Source organism: Halyomorpha halys, unplaced genomic scaffold, assembly GCF_000696795.3.
Source record: "Halyomorpha halys isolate HHAL.00 unplaced genomic scaffold, Hhal_1.1 Scaffold698.1, whole genome shotgun sequence".
NCBI lineage: Eukaryota > Metazoa > Arthropoda > Insecta > Hemiptera > Pentatomidae > Halyomorpha > Halyomorpha halys.
In genome coordinates, this window is record NW_027105869.1 from 167,171 (window position 1) to 177,135 (window position 9,965).

The window sequence follows — 9,965 nt, forward strand, 5'->3', positions numbered from 1 at the left end:
TTTTATATTATACGTTGAATAATAATGAAATCTATTTAAAATGTTAAAAAATAATTTATATATTTTTTAAAGGATATGACTGCACGAGATCTAATACAGCAACGCACAACTTTAGAAAGTGGAGATACAGTTTGGAAAAACTCACCACTAGTAATGGCAGCACTTGAAGGTAAAATCGCTTTGTTGGATGGACTCCATCGTGTTCATCCTAGTACTTTATCTGTTCTTCATAGGTAATCTTCTTATTTTTCAATATTTTTGCTCACAAAAATGAAATTGATTTCTGTTATTTTATTTCTTTTTTATTTTTAACTGTTTAGATTGGTCCACGATAGAGAATTACAACTTCATGATGGTCAAAGGCTGCTTCATCATAGTAGATACGATGCACTTGCTGACAAAGTTGGAAAAGACGTTCTTATCCAATCTGGAATTCATCGAATCCATCCAGCATTTAGGATAATAGCTTTGGCAGAGCCTAATGGTTTGTAATTAATATAATATTAACATTTACTGAAATTAGTTTAGGTTTATTACCTCAGGCAGTCTGATTTCTTCATTTATGCATATTGAAGCTTTCAGCGTCCCGTACTATATTAATCTGTATTTAATAATTTAGAATAATTTATTGTAACATACTGAAACAAAATGTTAGAATAAGTTATAACACATAGTTAAAATTGTAATATATTTACATCATGAAAATTATCAATTAGAAATCATACTTTTGAATTTTGTTCTCCATATTTTAGGCCATCATGTTAATCCATTGTCTATTGTTTCTAAAAAAAAATTATTTGAAATTGGTATTATCTATAATTATTTTTTATTTATAATCATATTCACTATATGACCCAACTTACTCATTGTGGAAATACATCAACTGCAACAACTCATAATAACTTCAGAGCCTATATACGTGTCCCCAGCACAATCTATATCGCGAACGACTGATTTGCCCGATTTATAAGGTTCACCAAAATTACTACTATTTATTAAATTTTCAAGAATCATGAATTTCATTATTTGTAATAATGTTTAGGTTTATGGGCTGCTTCTTGTTTTGCGTTGAGCACTTTGTCTTCATCAATTGCTATATAAATTGACACTAATGTCTTCTGCCTTACGTGAGATTTGGATTTGTGTAATATTTTCATATTTTCAAAATCTATTTCACATAGCCGATTTTTCCATGGTTTGACTGGTTGGTTGTTGTTTTGAATTGGATATTAATATGATCTTATGGTTGTAATTACATGCTTTTAGGTCAGTAGATGTCAAAACTATGTATCATTTACCGACATTTTTTTATCATTTACTTTCGCACATTTCTCATTATGATAATTTTAATTTTTTTCATTATTTACATAGAGCAATCACTACTTTTAATAACTTTTTTTTCCAATATTTTATTATTTTTTTATATTTTCTAATTTTTTCATTTTTTTTTTATCTCTTTTAAATTCTTACTATTCCTATATTATACCTGACCTTATTGTGTTATTATTTATTATCTTCTTAATTCCTTATTAAACTGTTATTATTTTAATTGTAGAATAATTTTTATCTCGTTTCATTTTTGTCATGATGAAGGCCTGAAATTTTGGCTGAAACGTTGGCACCCATTAAACAAAATAAATTTCACTTATTTGTGATTAATTTTTAATGTATTTTGAACTTTCATCAAATTATATTTAATAGTTGTAGGGGATACAACAATCATGTATTTTGGGAAGACTTTTTTTTTATACAATCTTACAAATCGTTGACTAAAATATGCTTTCAGTAATTTTTAGAACATCATCAAAAGCATGAATATTTTAATATCTACTGATTTTTCCGAGTCGAATCTGATCCTGAGAAATTATTCAAGATAAGTTGGGGTTGAAAAGTTTTAAAATTACTTATGTGAAACTATAAATTTTTTTTATCATATTTTAGTTTTGAGATTGCCAAAAGCTATTGTTCAATTCCTGCCAAAACAAATGAAACTATACAAAAGTCGTTTTTTTCATCAAGTTATAGTTGTTCAGTGAATTTTTTCGTAAAGAATTATTTGTTTATATTTCTATTTCTGTTGGTCTCATTTTTTTTTCTTTTTAGCTATAGATGCAGCTCCATGGTTGAACCCAGAACTTCTTAGTTTATTCCTTTATCATGAAATGAGACCTCTTAATGCTGGTGAAGAGGCACATATCATCCGTTCTATGGTATAACTCCATACTTTAATATGATAATACACTTTTTTCTTATAATTAAAGAAATATAATTTTGAACTATCATATGAATAATTTTTATATTTTTAAAATTCATTTTTTCTTAGGTTGGCAAATTGCCAGATTCAATATCACGTGTACTCGACTTGACAGATAGCTTGAGGAAAGGATCCGATCCACTTTTAGCATCTCTTTCCGGATCATTCTCTACTCGCCAGCTCATCAGGATGGCGAGGCGTGCGACTACATTTTATGAGGAAGATCCATATAATATAATTCACAGTGCATGCCTGGCCAAGTAAGGAATCCTTTTGGTTTCTATTATAACATTGGCACGCCTTATATCTCAATATTATCATCGGTTTTCATTACTAAACTGCTACTTCTTTATACAAGTTATTACTCAGTTATTCCCTCAAGGCTGAGTATTGAATTGAAAAAGGGTCTTTAATTACATATTTAATAAGACATTATACAAGTACATAGTACTGGCATAATTAAATGCCTGGGAGTAAATTAGAGGAAGATGGTAAAGTCTGGATTATGGTTAAAAAAAGGGCAAAAATAGCAGAAAAACTTTTTATTAGTTATCTACAAATAAATAAAAATAATAATTATTTATGTATTTATTTGTTGGCTACTAATAACTATTTTTTTACCTTTTTTTATCACTACCTGGACCATCTTCCTGCAATTCAATTTACTAATTACAGTTACTAGGCCGAGGATTTTCATTTCCAGACCTTAACCTCTTTACTATACTATACTATTTAGCGCTCATGCCCTTGAAGGGCATGGGCCTCATCACAGAGTGCATGCCAGGCTAGCCTATCGGTAGCAACCACTCTCCACCTCCCACTTCTCTTTTGAGGTGCAGGTCTGCCTTAACATCGTCCAGCCATCTCATTCTGGGATGTCCATACTTTTGGGTACCGCCAGGTTTTTCAAGAAGCAGCCTGTAAGTATATTATTTTAAACTCGAACAATGGTGAGATGGCTCGCACTTGTGATATTGTAAAAGGGATTACTTTTTTTAAGCAAGAACTAACCATTAGACAGTTAGGATAGATTTCTATGAATGTTTGTGGAGAGAGGAGGTAGACCACTGCTCGAGAGATGGACAGTTGTGTTGTGAGAAGTCTCTGGTTTCAAGAATAGAAAATTCCACTCGCAGCGTTGACAGCAAGACAAGTGGGGTCTGAAATAGGAAAGTAATCTGATTTGTTTGTTTGAATATCCAGAAGAAAACAATAACAGGAATTACTATTTTCCCATAAGAGTTAACAATTGATATTTAATATCAACTTACCGTTTACTAATGAAGAAGTGAGAATAAGCCATTGCAGAGCACCATGTTCATCTTATTGGTTTAAGTATAAACAATATGTAAATTAATGTTGGTAGTAATCGTGAAATTGAATATGAGTGATTTAATGGGTGATAAACTAAATCCTAAAAAATTAATAAGATTTTTATGCTTATTTTTTAAATTAAATTAATGGCACAACAAGAAAGTGGAAAATCGTTTTATTATTTTAGAGGAAATAATTCATTTTTTGTTTGTATATGTTTTCTATACACATTTAATGTTTCATTTACACTTTTACTTTATATATATATTTTTTAGATTCTTACCTCCTCTTGCCAAGAAAGCTCTAGAAACTGTCCTTCTTCGAGCTGGGATCATGAAACCGAAAGCTGAATCTGACTTTGCTGGTTCAATTACAAGAAACGGTAATAATATCACAATTGGGCAGACTACTGCTCCTATTTATGAAACTTCAGCAACAAGCAAAGTTCCTGATATCTTATTCTACGATGTTCCACAGGTATCTTTTTCATTTTTTCAATTAATTTTAATCATTGAAATAAAAAAGTTCTTTAACACTAAGTTTTAATAGCTCATATAAACCATGTTAAACTGCACATTTATATCTTACTAGAGCAAAATACATTTGTGGGATCTCTGATTTCAATGAAACTGTTTTTGGTTTCATTAGATCAAGAAATATTATATACCTGTCGGAGGTTTCTTGCCAACGCATCCTAGGAAGTGAAAAAAAAATTAACATAATTTTAGTATATTAATTACCTAATTGTTTATATTATCACTATCCACTTTTACTCTGCTTGTATTTAATGAGTATAATGTACCATTCTATTTGTTTATTCATGTGTAATAAGAAAAAATGATTGTTAATTATATTTTTAAAAAAAAAATGTCAGTTGTATTAAATCATTTTAAAATCACAAAAACCAAAAGTTTCTTTTTGTAAAGTAAAAAATTTCCTTAAAAAAAAGCAAATCAGATTTGTTTTTAGCATCCTCAAAAATTTATTTTGCGTATATGAGGCATAGGCAAAAAAAAAAAGAATTTCCTCCGAAAATTTCCAATTTCCGATTAATATGAAAATTTTAATTTATGAATTACATTTGAAAATACTTATCAAAATATGCTAAAAAGGTGTCTTACTTGATTTTTCTTAAAAAATGAAATTTGTTTAATAAACTTTATAGGCTGAAAATTATTTAATTTTGTTTACATTTAATATTTAATATGATTAACAATATTTTTTTCATATATTATACAAAAAATAAAAATTAAATACATGCTTAGCAAAAGCAGCATATGATAATATAAACATTTTAAAAAATTAAAATATTTTCTTTCTTCATTCTTAGGGTGCATTGGCGAAAACCCTAATAAACATGTTTAATAATTTTCGGCTTAATATCCCACCAAAAAAAAGTTTTATTAAAATATGTGATACCACATCGGTAGCCTTCCCTTTGTTAACCTAAAATTCCTAACCTTCAGAAAGTGTAAGCCAGAAGTTGTGAAAGTAATAAGTATTTATATATATAATTAATTAATAGTTACTCAACGACTTAAACATAAGTTTTAAAAAACCTACAATTATAAATTTTATTTATCTTCTTCAGCATGTCAGGCTACTTGAGAGACTTCTGCAAGATTTTTTGTTAGGAGAACATCTGCTTCTTGTTGGTAATCAAGGAGTTGGAAAGAACAAAATCACTGACAAATTACTTCAACTTCTCAATCGCCCTAGAGAATACATTCAGCTTCATAGGTAATTAAATTAATGAGATTAAAATATCATTATTCATTTATTTTCATTACTGAAATAACAGCTAAGTTTAATGATATAATCTTATCTTAATGTAACTAGAAATTTTTTTATTTATACATGAAAATCCATTGTATGTATAATTTTTTTTTTTTTTTTTTGTTATTTATTGAAGGAATGGAAATGTCATATCACTTTGTTTAGAATGATTAATATTTTGTCTGTACTAGATTAATGTTTACCTTATTTTTTTTTGTTTTATATTTTTACTTTCCTGTAGCTATATTTATTTATTTCCACCTTCTGTCTTTTGAGCACTACAGGTGTGCAGCTCAATATCTGTAGCACCGAACCACGGCTAATAAATCAATTTACAATTTTTAATTTTCGGCTGTAAGGTTAAGTCGTCTGCTCCTCTTCCACCCATTGGCCTTCCAGGGGCTGGTCTTCTTCTTGCCAACAATAGTTTTCCAACCGTATACAAATTCTTTATAATAAGGGTAGTTTTCTTTGATTACCAGATGAGAGAAATAGTCCTCTGTGAGGGCTTAGAGTCCAGTTCCCCTCAGCAATCTGTCCCGTAGTGCATCAAAGGCGGTGCAGTCCATGATGATGTGCTCAGAGGGTCGATTTCCACCCCATAGCCATGAAGCTTGACTTAAAATTTTCCATGCCATTTTCATTCAGCTATTAAAAGGAATTCCGATTTTTCCATGAAAATACAGGTTTGGAGATCCCCTAATAAATAACTGTCTCGTAAAATTGTACGTGAACAGCCTAGCTCAAAAATGAAATTTGTACAAATATGTGACTAGGATGTTACAGCAACTTTTTCGATGAAATCGACTTATTGGAAGTGTTACTGTTAAGTGTTATGTTTAATAAATTTTACAAATTTTTAATTTTTCTCAAAAACGGCTCTGACAATTTCGATTAAACTTGTCATATCAATGTATGATTAAACAATCTCGGAGGAATCAAATTCCAAATTTGAAAAAAAATATATCCTCAAAATTACTTTTCCTTTTTTTAAAAAATTGTATAATATATAATTTCTTTCTTCGTTCTTAGAGTCCATTGGCAAAAACCCTTAGACAAATGTTTAATAATTTTTCAACTAATATCTCCTAAAATAAAAAGTTTCATTAAAATCTGTGATATCACGTCGGTAGCCTTCCCCTTGTTTTCCTAAAATTCCTAATTTTTTTATAAACTGTGTTTTTTGTTCAGAATATACTAATTTCACAGTGTTAAGTTGATGCTTTGAATTAAAATAAAAATTGTAATTTTTTGTATGCTTGTTTTTTTTTTTTGTTTTTTTTTAAAGATTTGTAAATACCTTATCTGTTATTCACCTTATGAAACGATTGATTAAATTTCTAGGGACACAACTGTTCAGTCATTAACTTTACAACCAACTGTCAGAGATGGAGTAGTTAAATATGAAGATTCACCACTGGTCACTGCTGTGAGAACTGGTCATGTTCTGGTTGTGGACGAAGCTGACAAGGCACCGACCCATGTCACATGCATACTCAAAGTACATTCTCAGTTTTATTGTACTCTTATTTTGGAAATTTAATTTTTGAAAACTATTTTATATTTATGTTATTTTTTCGATTCCTCAGACGCTTGTGGAAAGTGGTGAAATGATTCTATCAGACGGAAGGAGAATAGTTAGTAGGTCAGACCCAAGAGCTAGCAGACCCAATCCTGGAATTATTCCTATGCATCCAGACTTCAGGATGATTGTTTTGGCTAACAGACCGGGATTTCCATTCCTTGGAAACGACTTTTTTGGGGCATTGGGTAATCAGCATATCTGATATTGTTTTCTTTTTTTATTTATTTATTTTTTAAAAAATATTTATGGTTCTCTCTATATAGGTGATCTGTTTAGTTGTCATGCGGTCGATAACCCTAGTAGAGTATCAGAAATCCAGCTATTACAAAGTTATGGTCCAGATGTTGACATAAGTGTTATAAATAAATTAGTATCCGCTTTCGGGACGTTAAGAACGATGGCTGACGAAGGTCTCTTGACTTATCCTTATTCAACCAGGGAATTGGTCAATATCGTTAAACATCTACAGGTAAATTGAATTAGTTACTAAATGATTATTCACAGTTTGTTGAAATTGAATATTAAAACATAATTTATCAGTATGCTTTTTTTTTTTTTTTTTTTTATCTATTTTTATAATTTAAACAATATGAGATACACTGTGGGTTAAATGGCATAAATCCTTGACATGTATAAAAAAGTTAAATGTTAGACGATAAAAAAATACAAGAAAATTTTATAGACTTCAAGTTATAATGACATGTTTGAGATAAATTTATTTAAATCAGGCATTTGGGCCTATAATGTGCCTGAAATAATATTTTTCTATTTTAATTATTCTGACAAATTCACTAATTGGATAATGTTATTATCCCCTTTTAGATTCTATTTAAGTCTATTAGAAAATAAAAAAACTTATTATCCTATTAAAATAATGCTGTATTATTTTGTACCCCTTGGTGTTTGATAAAGTTATTTCCAAAAATCGGACTACATTGGAGTTCACTTTAGATATTTAGTGAAATCAATCTATAATAATTAAATCCTACTTCGTTCAATTTTGCCTGTAAGCATATTTTTAAGATAAATTTTAAATTGTAATTTAAATTTGTTTTGATAAATATATAATTTAAAAACTAGGGAGATACTCATCTACACCGAATGGGGTCCAACCTACATTTGACAAATTGTACTACTGTTAATTTAATTCTATTACTCGTTGCTCAAGTGTGGGTATGAGACTGTAACTCCAGTTAAAGCCTGGATGATTTGATGATAACTTTTTCATTTATTCTTTTTTAGCAGAAATGTTTCATCAGTTAAACTGATTATTTTTATGACCCATTTTTATTATTCCTCCTCATATGTAAAATAAAATATTACACGGTGATCATATGTAGAATTAAATAGTACACAATGATCGTATGTAAAATTAATTATTAGACGGTGATTACTAAAAGTTTTTTTATATAATAGAGAAATAAATATGGACATATTTTTTTACTGTAACCAGTACACAAACAAAAATTGCTTCTTTCACATTACTCTTACCACCAAACGTACTTCACCATATAATTCAGTACAACAAACAAAGTATATTCTCTGACATGAATCAGATTTGTACTTTATAAATAATCATAATCATCATTAATTATCGTCTATAAACAATATAAAAATTCTATGAAGTTTATATCTCTAAATAGTAATAAAGTATATCTAACTGTAAATGATATAAAAAGTTAACAAATAGTTTTTTTTTTTTTAGTTATAAGGGGAATGATAATAATGATGTTGAAAGAGAACCAATTGTTTCATCCCGGTGTATTTCAGTCAAAAAATAATCTCAAAATAATAAAAAATAAATATTTTAATAAATATTAATTTATTACATATAAGTAAACTATTAATATAGCCTATAAAAAAAAATCCCCAAAATAGTTTTTTATTGTTTTAAAATCATTTTTTGACTGTCATCTTCTCATTCATTTTCTATATTGTAACTAATTACCTTCCAGTTTTATTTGGGATTATTTAATTTCTAGGTGTTTCCAGAGGATAGTATCTCTGATGCTGTCGGTAATGTTTTTGATTTTGACCGTTATAGCAAAGATGCAAAGGAAACTCTTATTGAAGTTTTGTCTAAACATAAGATACCTATTTCGATGTTTCCAGATGAAAGGGTTAAGGGTAAGTTATTTTAATTTAATTTTTTAATATCGATTGACATAAGTATTGATGATAGCTTGTTACTGGAACATAAACTAATCATTAGAGGGAAGGGAGAAACACTTTATTCAAAAACTTGCAGTGTGTATGGCGATGATGCCTTAGGAGAAAGCACCGTCCGTTGGTGGTTTGCTTGGTTCAGAACCAGAAATTTTGACTTGGAAGAGGCAAAGCGGGTCAACTGTTGTTTCAATTGATTCAAATTCAAGCATTGGTCACAGACATCCCTCACTCTACGACATGGGATATCACAGAAACACTTAACATATCTCATGTAAGCATCAAGTTGAGCAAAAGCATCTCCAGCACAGGCTAATCACAAAGGCATAGTTTTCCATCACGATAACGCCTGTCCTCACGTGTTTCTGCAAACCCGGCAGAAAGTATTGGAGTTTGGCTGGGATGTGATTCCCCACCCACCCTATTCACCAGACCTTAACCCAAAAGATTTTCACTTATTTCAGGCCCTTCAAAACTATCTTAACGGGAAACACTTTAATTCACTCAAGGACTGCAAAATGCACATAGAGGGATTCATTGCTCAAAAATCTAAGAAGTTCTGGAAGGAAAGAATTATAAAATTACCTGAAAGATGGCAACATTTAACAGATCAAAATGGACCATATTTAATTGATTAAAAATATTTATAAGAATCTGAAGTTTTTATTGAAATTATCAGTAAAAAATGCTACGAACTTATTTTACAACCCAATATTATTTACTTATTTATCTACATCCGATTCTCCCTCAGTATAATTAATTGTAAAAATTTTAAATATAGAAAAAATGTGTATATGTAAAAATCATATATGGTTATGTACAATTATATTCCATTAAAATCTAAAAGAAAATACTCAGCATATATGCATA

General features: G+C 29.3%; 1 protein-coding gene across 1 annotated transcript in view; it reads left to right on the forward strand.

Annotated features, from left to right (window-relative positions):
• Positions 1 to 9,965, forward strand: part of c12.2 (von Willebrand factor A domain-containing protein c12.2) — a 60,982-nt gene that overhangs the window by 43,661 nt on the left and 7,356 nt on the right. Inside the window, exons 9-18 of the mRNA XM_014428177.3 lie at positions 73 to 233; positions 321 to 484; positions 2,104 to 2,210; positions 2,324 to 2,514; positions 3,844 to 4,045; positions 5,160 to 5,308; positions 6,689 to 6,845; positions 6,934 to 7,114; positions 7,193 to 7,398; positions 8,912 to 9,056. Of these exons, the coding sequence (XP_014283663.1) occupies positions 73 to 233; positions 321 to 484; positions 2,104 to 2,210; positions 2,324 to 2,514; positions 3,844 to 4,045; positions 5,160 to 5,308; positions 6,689 to 6,845; positions 6,934 to 7,114; positions 7,193 to 7,398; positions 8,912 to 9,056 (1,663 nt within the window). The remainder of the gene's footprint in view (positions 1 to 72; positions 234 to 320; positions 485 to 2,103; positions 2,211 to 2,323; positions 2,515 to 3,843; positions 4,046 to 5,159; positions 5,309 to 6,688; positions 6,846 to 6,933; positions 7,115 to 7,192; positions 7,399 to 8,911; positions 9,057 to 9,965) is intronic.